At 40.6% G+C, this 26,524-nt stretch overlaps 1 protein-coding gene across 5 annotated transcripts in view; it reads left to right on the plus strand.

The window, feature by feature from the left end:
- Positions 1–26,524, plus strand: part of LOC110081075 (disheveled-associated activator of morphogenesis 2) — a 114,276-nt gene that overhangs the window by 67,411 nt on the left and 20,341 nt on the right. For all 5 annotated transcript variants that reach the window (XM_072996830.2, XM_078392159.1, XM_072996829.2 and 2 more), the window contains 9 exons: positions 4,113–4,494; positions 5,156–5,318; positions 8,324–8,435; positions 11,671–11,761; positions 13,889–13,975; positions 17,862–18,014; positions 23,053–23,182; positions 23,350–23,382; positions 25,340–25,443. In XM_072996830.2, coding sequence (XP_072852931.2) covers positions 4,390–4,494; positions 5,156–5,318; positions 8,324–8,435; positions 11,671–11,761; positions 13,889–13,975; positions 17,862–18,014; positions 23,053–23,182; positions 23,350–23,382; positions 25,340–25,443 — 978 coding nt within the window. In that variant the 5' untranslated portion in view covers positions 4,113–4,389. The remainder of the gene's footprint in view (positions 1–4,112; positions 4,495–5,155; positions 5,319–8,323; positions 8,436–11,670; positions 11,762–13,888; positions 13,976–17,861; positions 18,015–23,052; positions 23,183–23,349; positions 23,383–25,339; positions 25,444–26,524) is intronic.

The following is a 26,524-nucleotide window of genomic DNA, read 5'->3' on the forward strand; positions in this document are numbered from 1 at the left end:
TGCCACGGGAGGCCAGGCTGGCCCCATCTTTGCTGTCCTGCAAGAAAATAAAGATCTTTTTCTTCACACAGGCTTTCTCTTAATGCCCAGCTGTTTAGGAGATAATAAACAAGATGATTAATGTTTTTTCACTCCTAATCCTGATTTTCGTAATGTTTTTACCTAGTTTTTTATATTATTAATTCTTCTTTAATATTTGAATAATCTACTGTTTGTAACTTTTAATATTGTGTGTTTAATTATGTAAGACACCTTGGGTCTTTTTATAGGAGAAAGGCAGGGTGAAATTTTTTTAAATAAATAAATGAAGAAAGTTACAGGAATGCTTAGAATAGTGGCTCTGGCAGTAGGCTGCAGTAGAGATAAGAGCTAGTTAGGGTCTCAAATATGCCCTCTTTATACTGCCTGAGCAGTTTCCAGATCTCAGACTCTTAGTTTAGACTTTTCTTCCTCTTCTGCTTCCTCTTTCATTTCTTCTTAGTGTCATCAACCAAAGTAGAATTAATTTCTCTCAGCCAAGCACAGTATATTTCATCTTACCCAAAGAGGCAAGTGATCATTTTAAATTCCAGTGTCTGACTTTGCTAGCACGGCAAAAGTAACTCTGCCAAAGCAGCAACTGAGCAAGCTGGATGTTGTATATGGTAGCGTGGCAAACCCTTCAACTTCCCCTGCACTATTTTTTTAAGTCCCCGCACACAGTAGGCATGAGTGTGTTAATTTCCTGGTGTCTGCCATTTATGATGCCTCGAAGAGCACAATTTGTGTAGGACCTATTATGGGTTGCTCTGGTCCTGAGATGGTGTCTTAGGTTGAGAGTTATTGGCTCTGGCTTGGAAACTTTCCAGCACTGCATTGAGATAGAAGGTCTGTGAGATTTCAGTGCGCATATTTGCAGAAGTTTGTGGGTGTTGCTTGATGCACTTGTTATACTTGCTTTCTGCTGATGGGTATGCATGCAAAATCTATGTTTAATATGAGGCGGTATGCATACCCATGAAGAGCCAATCAGTATAATATTTGACAACAGGTATATATTTCTGTGCATGTACACTGAAGTCCAACACATGCTATTACTGCTCTGGAGATTGTGTAGAACACGTCTAGAATAATAAATTGCTCCGACTGTTTGTTTTTTTGAAAGTAGGACCAGATAAATTGAATCAGAATGCAGTAACATTATTTCTACACAGAAGATATAATTGGGTGTAAGCGCTTAATTCCCAAAACCAAAGTTTGGAAGTAACATGTTAACTTAATTCACAAATGTTAGAAGAGTTGCTTTCATATCAAATGGAAGGAATGCATCAAGTCTTAAAAAATGCTTTTAAAGTAATGCATTAGTGGCAAAATTGTTGCTTTTAAAACACTACTGTCAAGATGTATCAATTGTCTTTTCCTCCGGTTTAACATGAAGCAATGGCATTAGTGTTGCTGCAGCAAACTACTGTATTTTTCCGTTTATAAGACACCCACCTTTATAAGACCCCCCTCCCACTTTTCTAACCCCCAAATTAAGAAAACTTAGCTTTGAGGGTTGAGCCTCTGGGCTCAGAACGCTTGGACATTAGGAGTCCCTGTTGAATCTGAACCTACAGGCTCCACCTCCAATGAAGTGTGTTCCAGTTGGTTTATTCAGCATCAGCTGACATCAGTTCCATAAGGCTCGTGACTGGAGGAAGCAAAGTCTCCTGACTGTAGGAAGCTAAGCTTCATGACTGAAAGAAGCCTGTTTACAGAAGCAAGGTACAGGCTGTTTTGTTCTCTCCATGTTCTCAGCTTACTTCCGTGTAAAAGACACCACTCAATTTTTAGTGTAATGATTTTAGGAAAAAGTAGTATCTTACGCATGGTAAAATAGAGTGGTGCCCTGCATAGCGACGTTAATCCGTTCCAGGATTAATGTCGCTATCTGGAAACATCGCTATACAGAATGTAAAACCCCATAGGAACACATTAAACTCTATTTAATGCGTTCCTATGGGGTGAAAACTCACCGGTAAGCAAAGATTCCCCATCCGGCTGCCATTTTCACCGCCTCGGTAAGCGAGGACAGGGCGCGAAAATGCTGCGGGTGGCATTTTATTCTTCTGGTGGCCATTTTGTTTATTTATTTATTTATTTATTTATTTATTTATTTATTTATTTATTTATTTATTTATTTATTTATTTATTTATTTATTTATTTCAACTACCAACACATATCTAAACCTACATTACAAACATCCCAAACCCTCCCCCCCTTTGAGGACAGGGGTTCAGACCTCATTACATTCCAGCTTTCCCAAACTTCAGAGAGTATTGAAAAAAAGAAAAAACTAAAAAGAAAACAAAACCCATCAATCATTTTGCCCTATGTTCAGGTCTGACCCTGGGCCCAAGCATGTATTAAGTTCCAACTTTGTTTTGCATAGTCTCTCGGTTGATCTCGTAGCGCTTCTGATAGTGTGTCCAGTTCTATAATGTTCAGCATCTTCTTCAGGAGCTCCTCCATTGTAGGTACATCTTCAGTTTTCCATTTTTGGGCCCAGAGTAACCTAGCTGCTATCAATATATACATCAAACAATATTTAATTTTCTTGTCAGTAATTTCTGGCATAATGTTTAATAATGCTATTTCAGGTCTCAAGTTTAATTTCTTTTGAATAATTCCTCTTATCATTTCCCACACCTGTAACCAATAGCCCCTAGCTTTTTCACATGACCACCACATATGATAGAAAGTTCTTCTGGTGGCCATTTTGGAACCGCTGATCAGCTGTTTTTAGAACATCGCAATGCGAAGATCGGTAAGCGAAACGCTTACCAATCATTGCAATGCGATTTTCGCCCATTGGAATCATCGCAATGCGATTGCATTAGTGATAACAAAAAACGTGTCGCTATGCGGATTCGTTGTTAAACGGTGCGCTCGTTAAGCGAGGCACCACTGTACGGTAACTCATCGTTTTCAAGCTCTGTCTAAAATAAGGGCTGATAAGGTTCAAGAAAAGGATTCATGTACACCAGATTTACAGCTTCTACCTGAAGTCACTGAGTGTTGAGGAAAAAGCGCTAGGACATATTCAAAAATGCTTTCCCTTAATTAATTAATTAATTAATTAAAAATTACGTGCTGTCAAGTCAATTCCAACTTATGGTGAACTTTTCCAATGGAAATCAAACTTGTAACCTCTGGCTCTGCATTGAGGTACCCAACTATGTTCTCTAGCTGAACATATTTCAGGTCTGTTTTCTGGCCAACTTTATGTTTCTCAGCCCAGCAGAGCAGAAAACTACTCATATGTCTTTAGTCATAGACGACAAATATGGTCTTCTAGTGTGGGGGAAAAAAAGATTAATAGTCCTGTAGCTTGAGTTGAGAGGCTGTTGTCTGGAGACAAATGCTGAAATCCAGCAGTTTAACTTATGCCATATAAGGCTGATGGCATCAGCAGCTATTATGGTTTTTCAGAAATTAATAGTTTCTAATCAAACCCCTCCCCCACAGAAATGGTCTGGAGGTTTCTGTGGAATCTCTTCAATCATGGAAAAGCTTCTGGCGGGGCAGTCTTTAATTTCCAAAAATCACCACTGCAGCTAAAATCATCCTCATGGTGGTGATTTTCATACATTAAAGATGCCCCTGCCCTGACCCTCAACAGCTTGCTCACAGGGAAATGAATTCCAGGGGAGCCTCAAGACCTTTGGATAGGGGGAATCAGAAATTTTTAATTTTTGAAAAACTGCTGCAGCTATAGATGTCATTAGGCTTCCACAGTGTACATTACACTGCTTGATTTCAATCAGTGTATCTTTATATGAAGGGCACAAAATTATGAGGAAATTATTAATCTCTTTCTGTGTATGTGGGTGGGGATAAATGTCTACATTTATGGAGAGAGGGAGGGAGACAGATAGAGAAAAAGAGAGAGATCAGCTGGCTTTTCCCAATAGTCCAAGCAATTAACTTAACGTGAAAAGGTCAAAGTGAGCACGACTGTCTATTTTAGCAAGTGAAGCTGTCTAATATCAGTGGAGCCCAGAACTGAAATAGTTGTGAGTTTTTTTTGTTAGCGTTTCATGTACAGTACACTGTTTTGACTTCACACACCTCCTTTTTTCAATTGTAGGTTTCAAATACCCTTTACTGTCCAGAACAATAAACTAGAGGACATTAGCAAGCTCCGGAATTAGTGGATAGTACTCCTAGACAGATATTGTTCACTGCCGGAAGAAGGATCTGTGAGGAAGGAGGATGTGTTGGGAGCTGCAAATGAAGTCCTTCGTGATTTAAATGAAGAGAAAGTGGAAGAATATCCTCGTCTCCCTTTGAGGTCCCTTGCAGTCTCAGCAGCTCCTCCACAAAGCTGCTCTTTTGTTTCAGAATCTGTTCCTCTTCCTGTCATAATGCCGGACATAAAGATTCCACCTCCTTCTTTCAAGTCTCTCAACCAGACCCCAAGATCAACCAGAACAAAAGCTTTTCATTGGAACGTCGTTCCCCAAGAAAAGGTCTGAGAGGGGGAAATGCAATAATAACCCCAAAGTATATAAAAGGATGGCAAATCTCATAATCCTAATCATATTTATGCCAAAACACACTTTATGGCCAAAATCCTGTTGCTCAGCATAGTAACTTGCACTAGAGTACACCCATGGAATAAGTACCAATTTAGTGAGTTAACTCCTTTGTAAGTTTCATTGATTCAAATGAGCCTATTTTAACTGTGACTTACTATGTTACAGTACGATGCAGTTAGAGTTGACCCATTTGAGTCAATGGAACATATAGAGGATTTGACTTCCCAGATCTCCACAGATTTAATGGTCCTCTGCTAGTGCAATTTACTACACCAAACAACAAGATTTTGACCAATGTAAATGTACGTAAATACAAAACCTTTTAGAGGAACAAAAATAGTAAAATACCATAGTAGGATGGTTCAGTTTCCACTTTCTTCAGCAGCTTTGAATCAAGGAGGTAGAAGCTGAAACATTTTGTTACAGTAATTTAATTCTTCTGTTTTGCTAGTTACTCTGATAAATATATGCTATAAGCGATGAGCACCATTTTTCCAGAATTCACAAGAGATTTGTTGGAAGTCCTGTTTGATACTTTAAAAGTTGTCCACATTTATACACATACACATGCTTGCTGTCTTTGTATTCCTAGATACAGAAATCACTCTGGACATCAAATAATTCGGGGAAGAAACTGCTAGATGTGGCTAGACTTGATGACCAGTTTCTTATTCAGGATGGGATGGGATTTCCTGTTAATGAACCTCTCAGGACACAACACATTATGTTAAACCAAAAAGTTGCACATAACTTCAGTAAGTACGAAAATCCCTGTTCAGCCAATGAAAAACTGTTAATTCAGTTTTTTTAAAGTGTGTCCACTAAACAACATCAAAAATGCCATCCGAATGCCTTTGTTCCAGTTATTGTCATTCATCAGCAAATCACATTTACAATGCCAAGAGTCTTAAGCTTCAGAAAACTCTTCCATGATGCAAATATTTTTGATGTTTTTCATTGCATCTCCAAAAAATTGCAAATTACTTGTAATTCTCAACGTGTCTAGCTGACTGCTTCGGCTGTATGCAGGAGGGACAAACTATATGTTACAGGTAATAATAATTATCATGTGCCATCAAGTCAGTTCTGACTTATGGCAACCCTTTTCAGGGTTTTCAAGGTAGAGAAAACCCTGAAGTGGTTTACCATTCCCTTCTTCTGGGGGCACACTGGAACTGTGCAGCTTGCCCGAGGCCACACAGGATGGCTCTACTTGCAGAAGCACAGTGTGGAATCGAACTCTCATCCTCTGGCTCCATAGCCAGATATCTAAACCACTGAGCTATCTAGCCAGCTATGTTACAGGTAGCCCATCATTACTGCTGAAGCCATTTCCAGACATGTGACTCCCACACGTGTGAAATCTGACTTAAAAATGAAAGAATATGCTTATGTTCTGGAGACCCATCATAAAATAATGCAACCTAATTGTTAAAGTACAGGAGAGGAGAAAATCTCTTCCTGTGACACATTCGTTACTTAAGGAATTCTTTGTTCTAAGGAAAGGTTGTCTATGACATACAATTCAGTTCTAATTCTATGGGTCAAATTACTATAACAGTCTGCCTAATCAGATATTTGGCATAGAATCGTAGAATAACTGAGTTGGAAGGGGGGGGGCTATAAGGTCATCGAGTCCGACCCCTTGCCCAGTGCAGGAATCTAAATCAAAACACATCTGACAGACAGTTGTCCAATTTTCTCTTGAATGCTTCCAGCAGTGGAACAGTCATCATCTCCTGAGGTAATTGGTTCCATTGTCATGAAAGCAGGATAGCTGTATTTTGTTCACTTCTTCTCCGAGGCATCTATTGGCACCATTTAAAATGTCTACCCAGAACTATTCTTTCATTGATCTCTTGTGAGTTCAAGAGAAGGCTGAAAATTTACAGAGTTCTGTCTGAAAATGACCAGAGAGAACCCTTCTTTATGACATTCTTTAAACACCCAGAAGTCTGTTGATTTGAAGACAATGAATCAAATACAGCAAAGTGAAGCTGTACTTTTCTATAGTACTCTTTTTTGTTTAAAGCCACAGAGCAGCCTGACGATTTAGGGAGGTTGTAGCTTTCAGGTTGGTATTTGTGAGCATCACCGTTTTCTTGAATGCATGAGGTGAAGCTTCTCTTGAATGCAGGTAGCATTGATTATTACCATATGCTAAGAAGTAGATCTAAATCTGGTGTTACATTTAAAAAGATAATACAACAGTTAATCTCGAGGTGCCTTTTTCTAGGAGGATGTTGAGAACTTCCTCTAGCTGCATTAGCACAGAGTGATTTATACAAAAAGGATCACGACTCGATGTTTGTCAAACCTTATGGTTTCTTTATGGAGCCCATAGGACATCAAATGGTACAGGCAGGATGGCTAATGCTATACAAGAGCATTATTTCAGGTAATATTCCAAGATATTTCCTGAGATTGCTTGGCAGTTTATCGAAAAGGACATAAGTGGCAGATAAGCTGTTCTAGAAGAAAACTTGACAAGGGACTTCTATGGACAACGTTTCTCAGAACTTTCCAACCACCAAAGTCACTAACTTTTCAAATGCTGCCTAAAACATCTCCCACTGACATTGTAAGAGTCCTCAATCAGGAATGGTTGGCTATGTCCTATGGGAACATTTACCAAGAATAGCCCCCATAATCTCAAGTCTCCATGACTAGGGATGATGGGAATCATGACCCAGTGAATCTGAAGGACACTAGGTTAGGAAGGCTAATGTAGGGTTTGTAGAACATCTCCTGTGACAATCACGCACATTCATTACATATCAATATTCTCATGTAGAACAGCGGCAAACCCCAACATTCTCTGTGTTTGTGAGTATGCACGCACACTCTACAATTCTTCTCAGATTCCTCTGCAAAACTCAAAGTAGCTCTGCAAGGTATTTTGGAAGCTAGCAAGTTGAAAACCAAAAGTTATAAAGTTGAAAATGCACTGCTATCATTATATCCCTCCCCCCTTTAAAAGATTATCTGCAGTTAACAGTTTACTGAGCATTGACTTGGCAGTTTGATTCCCCACTGTTTCTCCTGGGAAAAGAGTTAGCCCATGTGGCTTTGAGAAAGCTAAAGAGTCCCAGAGCCCCTCCCAAAGAAGAGACTGGTGCACCATTTCTGAGTAATTCATACTTAGGAAATCCTGAGAATGATTCTCATAAATTGGATTTGACTTGACAGCAACATGTATATTTAGTAAGATGTAATTATAGGATGTGCACAAATTCTCCTAGGAAGAAGAGACATTTTTGTGATAGATGGACACCTGTTAACTGGGATGCCTGGCCTAAAAGAAAGTAACAGGGATAGTGAAAATTACGTCCATTGACTGGCAATAGAATTGTTAGCGGGAAAGTATATCTTGAAAAATTGCCGGTGAGGATGTGTCTCATAAATTTGCTGGAAAGAAGTTGAGATTTACAGAATCCAAATATGGAATAAGCCTTTGTATTCTTAATTTAAACAGTTTTAGAACTAAGCTTTCTTGAGTTCTGCCAAAGGACAATACCTTGATGATTATTCTGTTCAGTGCATTGACTGTGCTTCAATCAAATATATACATATGGATATATTGGCGCCATTGGCGCATAAGGATACCAAAAGAATGGCTTCAATTTAGTGTTTAGTGAGCCCAGTGCGCACGCTAATTCTGTGGGGGAAAGCAACTGTGTAATATCCCAGTGTCCCCCTCCTTCTTGTCTCCCGTATGCATTTTATCTACAAGTAATCAAAGAATCATTTTTCCCCCAAGACATTTTTCTTAAAAGTTTCTGCATAAAACCAAGCCAGCTGAAAGAAAAAGTATACATTATACATGAAGACAGTGGCGGACTTAGTGATGAGCAGATTACAGCGCTAAGAAGGTAACCTTTTGGATGAAATTCTTTATTTATGATAGAAATTACTTTTGAAAGCAGCATTGAGTAAATGAAAGGAAAAGCAAGAGGGCGTGTTTACTGAAGCAGCTGATATAGCTTGCTCGCTGCATTAGAAATGAAGACTGTCTCTAGAAAACCTTTATTCATTATTACTCATTGCTCTCCCCAAAAAACCATAAGCTATGTCGCTAGTTATAATGCTAAGCCTTAAGCAGTGTGAGGAACAAAGCAACCCAATCCAGGAGCCAGTTCAGCCAAATGACTTGGATTTAAGACGAATTAATTCCGCTGAGGTGGAGAAGACTAAGGGCCACTCTGCCTGTGATGTTCCTCATCCAGGGATGGCTTGAAATAGCTTTCTCTCCACTTGAGTAGGCTGCTTGGATTGTAAAGTTTGTGAGGAGCTCTTTTGGAAACTATCCACTTTGGCAGGCGAAAGAACCTTGGTAGGCTGTCGTAGCATTATATGTCCCAGCTGTGCCAATGGGGGGGGCACCGAGCAGAAGCCACAATGAAAGCACTGTCTGTGTATAAGAAACTGTTTGTTATGTTTTAGTGCTGGTGAACTGTGTTGGAATAAATGGGACATGGTTATGTTTTACAATCTGGATATAAATCCGGTTATGTTAGAAGACTTTACATTCTTATTCCTTATGAAATTTCTCCCAGTACTGCTTACAGCATATTTTTTAAAATGTACGATTTGTTACACTAATAGAGATCACAAAGGCAAGCAACCCAGAAGTACCGTATTTTTCCATGTATAAGATGCCCTCCCCAATTTTTCTAATCCAAAATTAAGAAATCTAAGTGGGGCTTAGCAAGTGTAGGGGGAAAGGGATAAAAGGGCTGCAGAATCGCTTTGATCCCCGATTTCCCCTCCACTTGTTTTTGTTCTCTCCGCAGCTTACTTCTGTGTATAAGATGACTCTCAATTTTTAGTCTAAAGATTTTAGACAAAAGTATAGTCTTATACACAGAAAATACGGTAATTTCTGATGGAATGAAAAAGCCTGTGGAAACATGGGAAAGTTTGGCTGGTGCTGCAAAGCTGGCTATAGTCTGGGCCAGGCCTAGGATAAAGGGTACTCTAAGTGTGGAGAGCCTTTGTGATTCCTTCCCCAGAGATGGGCATGAACTGCTGGTTCGGAGGTTTGTGGTGGTTTGTTTACTGGCTGAACAGGTCTTCAGCCCTTCCTAATCTGGCCTCCTCTGGTGGGCGCCCACTCAGAGGCAGTGCACAGTCTTCCCTGCCTCGCCTCCTTTGGGTCCTGAGTCCGGGGGAGTGCTTGCTGGAGGAGGTGGGGCTAGGAAGCATGAAACAGCTGTTTGGCTGGTAAGCGAACCGGCATGAATCACTAAGCCAGCAGTTGGTGCCCGTCTCTAGCAGGATCATCCTGAGGTTTATGGGCCCTGAGGCAGGCTGGTGACTTTTTAGTCCCTGCTGTTACCTGTAAGTGCAAAGCTGTGTTCCACGGCTTTCTACCCATGCATGCATTCATTCCAGAAATCAAAGTACACTTTAAAACTTAATTCAGGAATATTGTTTTTGAACAACCTGTGGAAACTCGGGAGAAAGATTTTCAAGGTCCATGGTGCAAATTCAGCACTATGTTTAGTCCTAGTTAGCAACCAAGACCTGTTTTCTGACTGATAGTCTTCAAAGACAGGTCAATGTGCAACACTCTAGGATTCAATAAACCTGAATTCAAATCCCTGCTCTGCCATGACACTTAGCCCAATAATGACCTTGGGTTGCTCCCACTCTCTCAGCCCGATCTATGTTATAGGGATTTTGAGGCTAAAATAAGGAGAAGGAAAAGCACATACACCATCTTGAGCTCCTTTGAGGACAGGCTGGATAGAAATGTAACACACAAAATCCAAATGGCAATAAGAGTAAATTAATAGACCTGTAGTTGACCAGAGCTTGAATCAGGCAACAGTGTTCAATGTTCTCAAGTAATTCTCAGATTATTCGTGAGCAGCACGAGCCACCTGGCCACTGTCTTCCTCACTTAAGTGAGATGCACTGAGATTCGGTTTAAATTATAAAAATAATTTCTAACATTGCCTTGGTACATATGAATTAGCATATGTCATTTCATGCAAGTCAGTTCCCTTTTTTTAAAAGCCCCCAAGCTGTGACTAGTGACTAGACTTGCCTTAGGGAGCAGTGCCCCATTTGCCCAAACAGGCCACTTCTGACTGCCTAATTGGCCTTGGATTCATATATTGGGAGTAAGTCCTCACCAATATCAGCCTACCTGTGTGATAAGGGATGTTGCTGGTGCCCCATTCTAGATATATCGCCCATGTCACAGGAGAAATTTATTCTAAAAGAAGAAAAGGCCATGGCAAAATGCCCTTCCTGTAAGAATGATCTGGTGACAACACTAATTGGTTTTTGGGGGTTTCTTTGGATAGTCAACCATTTGGATTTAAATCCTGAATTTAAATTTTGTGTTCACCTGCCATTTTAATGCTTATGTAATAATCACATGAATTCTGCAAATTAGAGAGGTGGTTGGTACACCATGCAAAAATGTTTGATTTGAGACAAATAGAGGCATGCATTAAACCATCTGGGGGCTTATTGGGGTGTTTGGGTGAACTCCTGTACCATGGGATAAAAGGAGCCCAGAGAGAGCCTTGTGTTTTTAGTTTTCTTAAATTTTGGGGTGGGGCAGGAGTCCCCAAGCCCTTCATATAAAAAATGACAGAATTTTTGGTAAAAGATAAAAAACATTGGAAATTATTGGGGTCCTTTTTGGGCTGCAGAAGTAGCACTGGGGCCCACTGGTGGGCCATGAGTATTGCTTTGCCCAACCCTGTCTAAAACATGCACATGTGTGTGCACGCGCACACACACAGAGGGAGGGAACATACGTACTACTGGCCTGTAAATCATCCCTCAGCTGCTTGTCCAAAGTCACTTTTTTCTCTCATTTGGTCAGATGGACAATTACCCTGGGGAAATGTGATGTGTTTCATTATTTATGATTGGTAGTAGTTAATAGATTTGAAAAAGTGGCTATGAAAAGATCTTGTCTCTTTCCAATTGCTTAAATCTCTGCAGATTTTTGTCACTGTGAAATCAAGCTGAACACACCATTGAACCCGTGTCCTATTATTGTTGTGTACGAATTATGTCTAATAAAATATCCATCTGTGCCATTGACTTTTTAGAATCAAAAATGCTGTTTTTGGTTTCCAACAGGTACCAGCCCACAGCCAAGGATAAAGAAATGTACCTGTCATTTAAGGGACCTCCTTCAGAACTACATCTGGTGGATCAGTTTATGCTAGAAGTATGAAACATGTTTGCAGATTAAGTGATGGCTTTATCTGATTTGCTTCTTTCTCTTGGTTGGTTTTGTGCTGAGTTAAGATTGCTGGGTAACTGTCAAATATTATTGGAGCAAAAGAAATTGCTGAGAGTTATTTGGTCAGTTTATAGGCTATAAAATGAGGATCTTATGTAGAAGGCCATGTGAAGGCTTAGTGCTAATAAAATTATAAATTGTTTTTGTAAACTCTGATTTCTGTCAAACAGCCATTAGCTTTCTTAGGATGAATCAGAGTTTATTATTTTTATAGTATCAGAGGGTATATAATTTTATTATAATGCATATGAGACAGAAAGAAAAATGAATAATGAAAACAGAGGATAGAATGTCTCTGTGAATTTGGACTTTTTTAAAAAATTGAGCTTCTGAGGCTTCTATTTTCATCATTCCTTTTTTCTTTTCCCACTTATCTGTCATTTACATCTGGAAATTTTAAATTTAATTCTTTATGTGTCCTTTGATCCACAAATAACTTCAGCACGATGACTTTGATTATTTGTTCCTCATTATCTATATGGAGGCCTATTTCTGAAACTTGAGAGTTTTCTCGAAATCAGAATGAGAAAGATGCTAACATTTTGGTTTGCCAATGTTCCTAAGATTTAAATTTCTCTTGGTCTGTAATTATTTTTTAAAAAGCATTTGTTTCTGGTATGAATATTCAAAGCCTTCTAATATTATTACGAGAAGTGTACTTAATAGATGCATGCAGCATTTTGGGGAATGTTCAAAGAATACAGATATGTTATCTACTGTATAGCCAATCTAAATGATATATTTTCCTAAGGCGCTGACATCCCTGTGGTAAACTTTACATACTTTATTATCCTGTCAAAAATGCCCTTTTGAAGATTGAATAAGGCGTTGTTTATTTATTAAATATTTTGTTAAAAGTTTTCTACAGTATAGTAGAGCAGATTCACAGCTTAAGGTTTATGCCTAGTTGAAGTTCATCAGCTTTCTGCTCAGGGCATGTCCTACCCTTAGACAGAATGAGGTGGTTGCCTCAGGTGGCCAATGCTGGGAAGTGACAACAGTGTCAGAAAAGAGCTGGTGCCTTACATTGTACAGTGCTGCCTTGCTAGACAGTTACCCCGCGTGACATTTTTTTCGCTAGACATTGACTTTTTGAGATCGCTATAGCAATTTGCAAAACAGTGATTCCTATGGGAGAATTTCGCTGGACGATGTTTGGTCCCTGCTTTGCAAACCAGTTTTCGCTAGGCAACGATTTTGACAGCTCCCTCCATGCTCGCAAAACGGGTGTTTTCGGGACCTAAGCTTCACAAGACAGCTATTTAAACAGCTGATCGGCAGTTCACAAAGCGGCTTTCCTATGGCCAATCTTCGCTAGACAACGACAATTCTTCCCCATTGGAATGCATTAAACAGGTTTCAATGCATTACAATAGGGAAATGCTTCTCGCTAGATGATGATTTTGTTAAACAGCTATTTCAGTGAAATGGATTATCATCGTCTAGCGAGGCACCACTGTACTTCCTAGGTTTAGGTGATACCACCCCAATATTGTAGATTCAACAGTGGTCAACTTGCCTTTGTACCAGCAATGGGGCTGCCATCTTGGATTTTATTGCAAAATGTCTTGGGATTTTCTGACCATGCAGAGAGGTAGCAGAAGTTCACTTAATTTGGCCTGTAGTTCACGGGCATGCAAAAAGTCCCAGGAGTTTCATTTTCCAACATCTTCACCCTAAATGGGATCTCAGTTAGAAAGGCAGAGCAGATTCCAGCTGAGATTTTGGCCATGGAGTTACAAGTCCAAAGAGACTGGGCTATGGCATCAATACAATAACTTGATTCAGATAGAACAGTAATTCTCAATCTTGAATCCACAGGTGTTCTTGGAAAACAACTCCCAGAAACCCCCGCCAGCTCATGGTGAAGGCTTCTGGGACATTTACTTCAAGTACATATGGAGGCACAAGGTTGGGAACTATTGAGGTAGAGCATGGGAAACACCTCCAAAGCTTCCATTTTGCATGGATTCAGTAATACAACTTCAAATGTCCCTATATGTGACAAATAGAATCAGAATTTTTCTCTGAATTATTCTTTATCTTTTGCAGATGTGTAAAATACCTAATTTATGTCAAATACTTGACATCTTGCATTCAGCTCGTGAACTTCCAGTATCCATGGCTGATCTTGAGCCAGTACGTGTTATGATTTGACTTCTATATGCTTCTTTATTTTCTGTCTCTCGTGACCTTAAATCTACCACACTGAAAGCTAAATGCCATGCTGTGTTAGGGATGGGTTACTCTGGCTGGACTGGAGGACAAATTTTTTTATGCTTAGCAGCTCTTATGGGGCTGCACCAGGGCATGAAATGGTTAAGTATGCCCAACACACACACACACACACACACACACACACACACACACACACACACACACACACACACACACACACACACACACACGTGTGTGTGTGTGTGTGAAAGCCCCATATTCCTGGATGGTTAATTCCCATTTTGATCTTTTGTGTGTGTGTGTGTGTGTGTGTGTGTGTGTGTGTGTGTGTGAGAGAGAGAGAGAGAGAGAGAGAGAGAGAGAGAGAGAGATTATAAAAAGGGGTTTTCACCTAGGTCCAAGGGGGGTGCTCTGGGATAACTGGATGGGCTTCAAAATGCCCCTAATAAGTACATTTGAAGGGCTGTATTTTCACCCCTACATTACATGAAGCACATAATGTGCAGCTAATCTTCACCTTCTTTCTAATTAAAATAAAAGGTCGATACCCAGTGTGATGTAGTGTATAGAATGATGGGCTAGGATGCTGGAGACCAGGGTTTAAATCCCTGCTCAGGCATGGAAGCTTACTGAGGGAAGTTGAACTGGTAAAACTGCTCCTTAAATATCTCACTTACCTTGAAACCCGATTAAGGTTGCTATAAGTCAGTTCTGACACGTTAACACATAACAACAAGGGTATATGGGCCCAATTCATATCACAACCACCACATAGCAAGTAACACAAGAGCAGGACAACTCAATCAGTGGGAATTTGGTGAGTCAACTCAAAATGGGCTTACTGTAGTTGCAACTACTTTCCCATAATAAGCTCATGTAAGCCAATGGAATGAGAGAGCAGACTCACCAAACTCCCCACTGATTCAATAGGCCTAGGCTAGCGAGTCTAACTACACTAAGCAACAGGAACTCATCCGTAGATGGGAAAGTTTTCATGCCTCTCCCTCTTTCCCATTGTGTCTCCCATAAATAATTCTACTCCCCAACATGGAAGCTAATGCTGCTGCCTATGAAGTTTGGTTCTCTTCTGTACAAGCATGTATGTCTGTAGGCACAGCATTTGAAGAGAAAAATGAAAGAGAGGAAAGTTTTAGTTTTCCCTACCTGTGCACAAGGTCTTGATCCAGACTGGACTCTGCCCTCACTACTTCAGAGCAAAAAAAAGTAAAGTTAAAAAAGAGAGACACTTAGCTGTCTGGTAGGTTACAGTTTTGCGGATCTCTTGTAGAGCACAACTCTTTACTAGTGAGATCCAGGCGATGTCTGACTGTTGCACAAGCAGAAGGTGCACCATTCAAATAGGGCTTATGCAAACTGGTTGTACAATGAAAGATTGCGTCATTTGTTCCATCAACAGGATTCTAGCCTGTTGTTTTAACACAGCATATAATTGAGTCTGTAATACTGACTTGCGGGTAAGTACCACTAAACACAGTGGGCCTTAGGCCTGAGTAAACATGCACAGGAATATGCTGTAAAACACCAGGTGCCCTCAATATGAATTTGTGAAGCTTTTGTGTGTGTATCTGAGATGAACTTTTCCTTGGAAAAAAAAATCAACTCACCAGTCCTGTTGTTGACATTCACATTGTAATAACGCAGGCAGCCTGATGTATAAGTTGTCATTTCACTGCATTATTCAAAAGAAATGTGGGGAAAGGTTTTGATGATCTATGTTGCTCCTGAATTTTACAGCCAAGAGAGACATAACTAGCATGAAAGTAAATTTGAGATCATCTAGATTTGAAATACAGTATGCGCTACCTGCTGGGGTGTCTAAAATAGCCTTGGGCAAGTAAAAACCAGAGAGAGTTCATTAGCAGAAATAGCACCTCCAGCAGGTAATACCTCATGAAAGATGACACAGTCCACACCAATCAGCATAGCTGATATCTTTGTAGACATTGTTTGAAATTTAATTTTTGAGATGTTATTTGTCATTCTGGTTTTCTTATTGAAACACCGCATACTTGCCCAAGCGATGCATCTGGAATGTACTATTCCATTTTACATAATAATGAAAGTCTAGTTCTTGGCAGAAGGAGCCCATGATCTGAACAGACATTGGATGATTCAGTCTGATCTAAAGGGTATTCAGACAGGGATTTGAACCATAGAAGCCAAACCCAAAAAGCGGTTGACAGAATAGATCCCTTACTACCTCCCAGGGTGAGTAAACTGAATGGAAACCTGAATGGAAACATCTTGAACCTCAACTGGAATTAAATGCTTCCCGATGGAAGATGCATGTCATGAAAAATCAGGGCCTTTTAGGTGTACAAGTTTCCTTGTCTTCATCGTCATCTTCCTCCTCACATTTTCTTTTCTTATTTTTCTTTTGGTAAAATTAAAGATGGGATATGGCAGGACAGGGAGTAGAAGGCTATTTAACGTTCTTGCCCATGTCCTAACTCCAGGGAAGAGCATCTTTACCTTTTGGAAAGGCTGCTAGTCACGGAATATTAGAACTGGAAATTTTAAGCCTTCAGGTTCCTCAGCTCATTAGCTAAAAAACACCTCATTTGATGAGGGAATCTTTTTAAGTCAGGTTGGAAATCTTTGGTAAGACTGGGGGGGCTAATGTTTTATCCCCACCATGTGCCATACATCTTACCAGGCTAGAAATGGTGAAAAAATATGATGAAACCACATACAAGGGAGAAATGGCATCAGGAAGTATCATCCTTCATATATGAGAGATATGATACTTTTAGTGATTGCTTTACCTTCAAGAGCTGTTGACTCTCGGTTGTTGATCTACATTTGTAGGCCACCTTTCCTCCAATGAACTCTTACTTATTTTTACATTGCATGTATGTGCGACCTCTACTCCAGTGAGCTTGAGGAGCTTCTTTTTTCCACAGCAACAACCCTGTGAGATAGATCAGTCCTAGAGAGAATGTCCAGTTGGAGATCACCCTGAAAATTTCAATACTCAGGGGGAACTTGAACCTGCATCTTTGAAGTCCGCTTCCTGCACTCTCACCACTGCGTGACACTAGCTGTCTGCTTAGGATGCTAAACAGAAAGGATGGGGACTCGAGTTGCGAGACGTGCTGTCAAATAAGATTTAGGTTGCACTGGTCCAATTGGACTTGATTCGAGGTTTATTCCCAATGACTCAGTTAACTTGGAACTTGGAACCCACCCACCCTTCCTTTTTTTCTGAGGAAAAAAGCTTGTTTTTAACAGAGACTCAGACTTGGTACTTGGTACCAAAGACTTGGACTTGGGACTTGGTACCAAAGACTTGGACTTGGGACTTGGTGCCAAAGACTTGGACTTGGTACTTGGTACCAAAGACTTGGACTTGGACTTGGGACTTGGACCCAAAGACTTGGACTTGGGACTTGGTGCCAAAGACTTGGACTTGGGACTTGGACCCAAAGACTTGGACTTGGGACTTGGTACCAAAGATTTGGACTTGGGACTTGGTGCCAAAGACTTGGACTTGGGACTTGGTACCAAAGACTTGCCAACATCCCTGCTAAATAGTTGCATGCCAATGTTAAGAACTGTATGACTTTTGGTGGTGCTCAAAAATTGACCTTCTGCTGATATCTAAAGTGAAATTTAATGTATTTCACAGTCCCCCACTCCCTGTAATTGCACTACAGCACACAATAAGGATACAATTATAATTATACTGAATTCCCACTGAGGCCCACTTCATCTGGTATCCAAGTGGTTCTAGACCCATTCCTAACAGGCAAAGAAAAAAAAAAATTGAGATGTTGATTTAGTCAGCCTTGACAATTTAATCAAACAGAACATCTTTGTGTTCCAGCTCATAAACCAAAAGATCCAGGCATGCAAACAGCTGCAGGACTGCCCAAGATTTGTTGCTGTGTTGGAGTATATCTTAGCCATTGGGAACTACTTAAGTGAAAAGGCTGGGAAAGAGAAGGCCAGGGGGTTTCAGCTGTCTTCTCTTGCAAAAGTAAGTGGCTTTATTGTGCAGCCCATCAGTTTTAGGAAAGCACTGTTTTCTGACAATATGTTTCAATCTCATTTCCCTTGAATATGGATCAATAAAGCCATGCGCAGTTTTGTCATCTGCTTGAGATGAAATGTTCCGTAGCCTGGGAGGATAAGAAAGAAAATATAGAAAATATAGGTGCAAAACTTCGCTACCAATTTTTAAGTTGGGTGAGGACTTCACTTAAATCCATTTAAATATGCCTCCCCAATACCCAACACACCGCCATGTATATACTGCTGGGAAGAAGTATTTGACTAAACGAAACAGAATTTCTTCAGAAGGACACAGCAATAAAGAAGCCTGTGGCAACTTTGATACCCATGTTGGAATATGAGGTTTTGTGGACTATAGCCCCCTGTCCTTTATCTTATCAGGACTGTTGTCAAGTTGCTTCTGAAATATTTTATTTATTTCAATTTAATTTTACTGTATTTAAACATTATTATTAATAATAACAATACTAATTGTGTGCTGTCGAGTCAATTCTGACTTATGGCAACACTTTTCAGGGTTTTCTTGATGAAGAGTATTCAGAAGTGGTTTACCATTCCCTTTTTAAGGGGTAGGAGCTGTGAAGCTCCCCCAGGGCTACATAGGCTGGCTCATCTCCCAGGAGGCACTGAGGGGAATCAATCTCCCAACCGCAGGCTCTGCAGCCAGATACCTAACGCAGCAAACGATCCAGTCAGCAAAAAAGGAGAGAACCTGCCCTATATCACAGGATCTTAGGGAAAGTCATAAAGCTATATAAAACAAATTTAAAACATAAGATAATTAGAAGAGTTTAAAATCAAACAGCACAAAATTAAAACACTGAATCACGAAAAACGTTAAAACCATTGCATTAAACCTGAAAAGGCCATGAACCTCAACCCCTAAAGGCTCCATGAGATCACTACATGTTGACTTGGTGCCAAAATTATGCCCATTTGACAATTGAGCCTCCAAGGGGAGAACATTCCACAATAGGAGTGCTGTGGCAGAAAAAGCTCTGCCCCCTATGTCTCTACAGAACAAACTGTTCTCAATGGTGGGGCAAGGAGGGGGACCTGCCCAGCAGATCTTAGCAGGTTTATGCAGGGAGAGGTGCTCCTTCAAATATCCAGGTCTCAAGTCATTAAGGGCTTTGTAAGTCATCGTCAACACCTTGCACTCAGGAGCATATTGGCAGCCAACGCAAGTCTTTCAGAATTGTTGTCATGTGAGTTCTGAAAGATGTTCCTGTTAGCAGTCTAGCTGCTGCATACTGCACTTGCTGCAGCATCCGCGTCATCTTCAAGGGTATCCCCTTGCATGGCAGTAGCTGGGACTACTGTGAGCAGGTTAACCTTGTCTATAAATTGTTGTGGCTGGCAGACTAGTTGAAGATAGCCTCAGGCACTTTGAGCCACCAAGGGCACGTGAGCATTCAATGACAAAGATGAATCTAGGAGTGCTCCTAAACAATGAACCTCCTCCTTCAGGGGGGGAATGAGACTCTGTCCAGAACAGGTCTCTTGCTGAATTCCCGGATCTGGCAGTCACAGACACACAAAGTCTCTGTCTTATTGGCGTAAGGCCATATTGTGACACTCTGCATTAGAGACCTCTAAAAAGTCTTGTAATGTATAGCCCTTCTCAGTTACTGCAAACAAAAGGCCATAGCTTCCTTTATTGAATCCATCAATCTCATATTTGGTCTTCTTCTTTTTCTGCCGTCTTAACTTTTCCTAGCATAATTGTCTGTTCTAATGAGCATTGTCCATTCAAGTACAGAAGCTTTGGTTTAGTTATTTAGTCAGATTTGAATTAATAAAATACCCACTTATTTGTCTTCTTGGGGGTCCATGGTATCCAGAAAGTTCTCCTCCAACACCATGTTTCAAAGAAAATTTCTTTTCTTCCCATTAGCTTTTTTTCCACTGTCCCATTTCCTATATGTCCATAAGCAAGAGAGAAAACTACACTATAGACCATTTCAGTCTTGGTCTCCAGTGACGTCTCTTCACCTTTTAGGGTCACTTCTAGTTCTTTTCCTATCAGTTTTCATTTCTTCTTCTTCCAAATCTATTTCATGTTTCTGTATATGTTCAGCAGATGGACTGAACATATAGGGAGAGAAAACATACCGGTGACTTTGAGAAACCATTCTGTTCCTCCATGTTCTCTCCTGATCATAGCCTCTTGCTCAGAGCATAGGTTGTACATGAGGACAATCAAATGTTGCAGCACAGCCATTTCTTTTAGAGAATAATCCATAGCTTTCCATGATCCACATAAAGGCTTTTCTGTAATCTGCAAATCATGGTATTCTGTACATTAGTAACAAAAGTTAGCTTGGGCATCACTGCCATTGTTTGTGAAAAGTACGGGGCCAGTGTCACTTTCCACTATTCCTGCTGCCCAATATCTGCTTTTTTCCACCTCCATCACCTCTGGAACTATCCATTCTCTTCTGCTGATGTGACTGTTGTCCCTGAAGGGGTTGGGTGCATCTCAGTCTGATGTCTCAGCTTAAACCATTCTGTCGTGGGTGATCCTGCTCAGAATCCAGACTTACGATGGACTCTAGCCTGCTAACAAAATGGCTCTCAGCTTCCCTGACACATTCAAGCTCCCTCATCACATTAAGGTGTGTATTTGAGGACGGGAGGAAGACTGTACCACATCCTTTTTCTTAATGTTCAGACATGCTCTTAAGGGGCTTTCTGATTGCATTTTTATAGCCTGTTTGCAGCGCTTAAAAATTGATCTGTGATAACACTGGCAGTAAGTATGGTTTTTTTGCACCTCAAACTCGGTGATTAGGCTGCTCCTATTACTGAGTTATATATTCAGGCAGCCTTGAACCTTTAAGAATATTACCAAATTCTCCCACACCTCCAAACAGAACAGGAAGTTATCTTTCTCCTCCTTTTTCAGGGATTTCAGTATATGGAGTGATTTACGATGCAAGCAACAGTTGAAGGGCCCATTTGGATGCTTTGGTTTTTCATAACTCCTGAAACACCACATCTATCATTATGAAAAATGTCAGTGAAACCTTCCAGTGCTGGACTACATCTTTCTGAATCCCACAAAGGAGAATAAGAACATCATTTTACATGAAGTATTCTTGCCACTTTACATTAGGGTACAAAAATCTGTTTTTCTCTGTCTGGGGAAATCACGTTTTCAGTAAAAGTGACCAATGGGTTATGTGCTTATTCCTACTCAGGCGAGCTCCTTTCAGAAGCTATTCCTATAAGCCTTGAGAAAATACGTTAAAGGCATGAGGAAATTTCATAATTTGGCCATTCAGGTTATCTTGATTTGTCATTAATACCAACAAGATTTCTTGCCTCCAGCAAGAGAACAAGACTTTGAATGCTTCCTTTTCCTGTTGAGGTTTCTGCAATTTGTGCAAAAATTTCTTTGTGCCCAATAATTTATGTATTTGTTTGATTTATACCCCATCTATTCCTCAGAACAAATATCTTCCTTTTGCAAAGCAAAGTGCCTATGTGCATAAGATTCCAGTTTTTTAAAGTCCATTCAAGAAGGCAGCAGCTACAGTAGTTTACCCACATGGTTTGTGCAACAACTCCAAAATTCTGATCGAGACCAACAAAAAATATCGTACCTCTCAGAGTCAAAACGAAACATTTTGTGGTTTCACATTCTTGCATGTGAAAAGGGAATGGCTGTGGTGGCTTGACAAGATGGAGGCCACAGTCATGGATGCCATTTCAATGTCCCTCCTCACAAGTTCTATCCTACACCTTTGTAGGTTGCATGGAATGCTTGAAGGAGGAACTGACACTCCTTCCAGTGAACACCCTTAGGTATTGTTGATGCTCTGAGGTGCTAGGAGCACCTCAGTACATGTAAGAACTGCCCTTGTACCCCCCTAGAGACCACAGAGAGACTTTATGACTAGAGATGGGCACAAATTAAGTCATGCAGCTTTGTACAAGTTTCTCTGCATGGCACCACAGGTGCTGTGTGTTCCCTCACCCCACCCTCCTGGCTGGCTGGTCCACTCACACTCCATTGTGCACCTCCATTTGCAGTGGTGGGCCAGTGTAGTCAGGAGCTTGGGCTGACCTTTCCCACCTCCCTTGGCAGCCAACCACTCCCCATCCCACTTCCTTGTTGGAGTGGTTGGCTGCTGGAGGAGGCCGGAGAAGGACAGCCTAAGTTCCTGCCTACATTGGCCTGTCACAGCAGAAGGAGGACCCTGGTGGTGCGAAATGGAGTGTGAGTGGGCCAGCTGACCAGGGCAGTGGGGGAAGGAACGTGCAGCACCTGTGGTGCGATGTGGAGATATTCATATTGTCATTGTATAGATAATTGCTGTGGCCCATTTATCACCCAGTAGCTGCACAGTCCCAGGATGTCCCCAGAATAAGGTACTGATAAACCAATTCCAAGTACTGTACCCTTATACCTAAAAAAAAACAACAAACCCACACCTTGAAAAGAGTTGTCATAAATCAGCAGTCAATTGATGGCACACTATTATTATTAGTCTACTTTATTGGGATGATTATCTCTTGCACTTAGCTAGACAGGTCATTGAATGGCACACATAGAATGTGTTGTTATATATTGCTAAATCACTTCTGACCTATGATGACTACATAAAATAGTGATCTCCAAGAGGTCCTATCATCAACAGCCATGAGCAACTCTTGCAAATTCAAAGTCATGGCTTCCTTTGTTGAACCAATCCCTCTCTTTTTAAAAAAGTCTTCCTCTTTTGCTGTTACTTCCAACTTTCCATGACATTATTGTCTTAGTGTGTTGTAAGGTCCATATTCAACCCTTACCAGGTTGGGAGTGTCTGCCAGAGGTTGCCCTCCTCTACTACAACCTTTGGAAATACACAGTCACCGCCATACTATGGTGAGGTGGCTGAATATGACTTTTGGGGAGGTAAGTTTACCTTAGAGGGATAATGTTCCTACTGTCTTCCTTTAAAAAACAAACACATCTAGTCACCTCCATCCATCATATTGCTGTATTCTTTTTGTAGTTACCCTTGTTTCGAGGTAAGGAAAGGAATTTCACCTTGCTACATGCCCTTGTGGAACAGATCTTCTTACATGAGCCTGATTTGGCAACATTTCCTCAGGAGTTGACAGAATTTAAAGCCGTTTCTGGTGGTAAGAGGAGAGAGTGTGTGTGTGAGAGAGAATTTCCTGTTTAAAAATAACACTTTTCTCAAAACAACCAATTCCATATTATAGATATGTATCGTATCTAACTTAATCTTTTTCCTCTCCACTTTTCCCTCTCCCCTTCATGCGTCCCTTTTTATATTTTGCTTCAGCTTCCATCAAAGGTCTCAGTGCTGAAGTTGAAGGTATGTATGTCCTTTCAGGATGCTCCAAAAGCATTTTTCACGCATTGTGGGAAGCCACTTGGAAATGGGAACCATTGCATTGAGTTCTGTAGGGTTCAAAGAGAAGTTTAAAAGACAGGTTCAAACTTCTGAGGAAAGTGGTTGCCATGGAAATATTGTAACCTGTCTTGTCGCTGTGAGGGAATTTGAGAAGAAATATTTAAGTAATGTCCATAAGGTTTCCAAATCCCCCCCTCTATATATTGGATAAATAGAAAATTCAATTTCATTTTGCCTTAAACCAGTGCTCCTTTGACCTCAGAAGAGGCACAGAAGGCACAAGGAAATTCTGTTTGGTTACAAAACAAAGTGCCAAGCAATAATTCAGATCAAAACTTAAAGTTAGACAATGAGGTAATGGAAATATGCAACGGGCGGTCTTAAGCTCTTGTACATGTTCTGCCTAAACATCCTGGGCCCATAGGGCGTCCTCAACAGTCCTGTTCTTTGGGAAGGAGAAGGGAACAATAATGCTAAGGAACATGTTCTAAGGTTGGTCGGAGGCAAGGAAACATCTGGAAGTTTGAACATCTCTGTTGTCTTTTTGACTCATTTGCATCTCTGGAAAATAGCTTTGCTCATTCTCCCCAAGCTTCTAAGTCCCCGCTGAAAGGGTAAGCTAGGCAAGATCTCATGGCTACTTCCACGCTGATAGATGTCTTTAGGAAATGTGGTGGGGATGCCAAGAACTATCCAGAGAATCATAACAATTATGTCTGGATACTAGCGGCCCTAGTAAGAAAAACTACTTATTTGCTGGCCAAAAGGGAGATGGAACATGGAGACCTTTGTTGTACCTACTGTGTTTCCCCGAAAATATGACAGGGTCTTATATTAATTTTTGCTCCAAAAATGCATTAAGACATTTCAGGGGATGTTTTATTTTTTCATGTACAACACTCTGCATTTATTCAAATACAGTCATGTCATATTCTTCTGGTTGCGGCACAAGGGTGGAGGGCGGGGTTTCACTTAACTGGGGCTTTTTTTGGGGGGGGGTAGGGCTTATATTATGAGCATCCTGAAAAATCATACTAGGGCTTATTTTTAGGTTAGGTCTTATTTTGGGGGGAACAGGGTAATAAAAAGATGATGTAAGACTGATGTAAAGACAAGGGCACCACATAATTGGGGTGTATTTATGCGTCTCATCCCAAAATTTTGAAGCAGGGCATTCCTCTTGCTCTGCTCATCAGTTGCGCACAATAGGGAGTCTTCTACTGATAGACTCTTAATAAGACTTTGATCGGTTGGTGACAGACCAGGTAGTGAAAGGCACAGAACGACCAGGGAATGTCAGATTACAATATTTGTTTGTTTCTTTAAGACCCCAGTATTGCCAAAGCACTATTCTGGGTGGTTTACAAAGGATATAGTCTACCAAACTTGGATAATCACTTGGATATGCTTTGATTGTATTCCTGCATTGAGCAGAGGTTAAACTTGATGGCCTTGTAGGCCCCTTCCAACTTCAATTTTATATGATTTCTATATACATATATTGGTATTATACTTTCTATCGGATGTCTTTTACAATCTCATTTAATTCAATTGTGTGTTACTAACATAATTAATTTGTTGAGTTGTGTTTTAATGTTATGACTTAATAACTTATTCTGTACATCCTGAGACTTGTCTCTCATTTGGATTTCCGTCATCAGTGAATGTACCAGTTTCTTGTGTTTTGCTTTAGGCTTCCATTAACCAGCTTTCACTTGAATTTGTGATTGCAAGACTGGTTCTGTGAATTATCTTTACTGCATCAATGATCAAATTCCATGATCAACAGAAAGTGTGCATATTTGATAACTGGTGTGTAAGAGAATGACTTTGAATCAGGGCTTTGGATCATCAGAATGAGTGAATTTAAAACTGTGATAAGCAAAAGGTCTAATCTCCTTTTCCACTGTGTGATTAGTTTTACGGAAAGAATTGGAAAGTATTGCTGAGTGCAGAAAACAAATCAAATCCAAAGTTACCAAGGTGGGAACTCTGGAGTCCAGGTTCTACAAAGATTTAAAGGTAATGTTGAACAGGAATGTATTTAAAGTAGTGTACTGTGTGTGAAATTTCATAGATGGAATTGAAGAGAGGAATTTTAGATGCAGGGGTAGAAGACATTTGCTCAAAATTGTTTCAGTGGCAGAAGAAAGAATATTATCACACCTGCCCACCCAACAAAGACCTTTTCTGAAAAACTGCTGTGCAGTGTCAACCAATTCTCTGAGTGTAGAGGGTTACAAGGTAGAATGGGGATTTCTGTATTTCCAGGTCTGCTGATGGAAGATGTTGCTGAAGTTGTTCCTTGTTTCTAATTTGTGTGAGACTTCAAAAAGAAGAGCTGAAATGTGGAGCTGAGAAAGGCCTGTACTTCCATGGCCCACAGCTTATTTTAGGATGCAAACCTAATTTTAGGATGTTTCTGATTGTCATTTTTGCTCATCACACAGTTTTGTACTTTCCCCAAAAATGACTCCAGAGGGTGAAATATACTATTTTGTATATTGAGGGGGATAGTTTCCTGACCATGGCAGTAGGCAATATGGAATACATATCAGCTTAGTTTTGAGAGCATATACATTTCAGGTCCTTTTCCAAATGAATGATGTGTTGTAAGGTAAAGGTAAAGTTCCCCTTGACAATTTTTGTCCAGTCGTGTTCGACTCTAGGGGGCGGTGCTCATCCCCGTTTCCAAGCCATAGAGCCAGCGTTTTGTCCGAAGACAATCTTCCGTGGTCACATGGCCAGTGCGACTTAGACACGGAATGCTGTTACCTTCCCACCGAATTGGTCCCTATTTATCTACTTGCATTTGCATGCTTTCGAACCGCTAGGTTGGCGGGAGCTGGGACAAGCGACGGGAGCTCACTCCGTTGCGTGGATTCGATCTTATGACTGCTTGGTCTTCTGACCGTGCAGCACAGGCTTCTGCGGTTTAGCCCGCAGTGCCACCACGTCCCTTGATGTGTTGTAAAGCTTCGTGTAAATAAGGAACTGGAAATAAACAATTTTATCACCAATGGAAAAAATTCCATGGATGTTCTCTCAGAAGTACTGCATTGAACTTCTCCTATAGTGGTGATTAGTGGGAAAGGCAGTAATG

Source organism: Pogona vitticeps, chromosome 4, assembly GCF_051106095.1.
Source record: "Pogona vitticeps strain Pit_001003342236 chromosome 4, PviZW2.1, whole genome shotgun sequence".
Classification (NCBI taxonomy): Eukaryota; Metazoa; Chordata; class Lepidosauria; order Squamata; family Agamidae; genus Pogona; species Pogona vitticeps.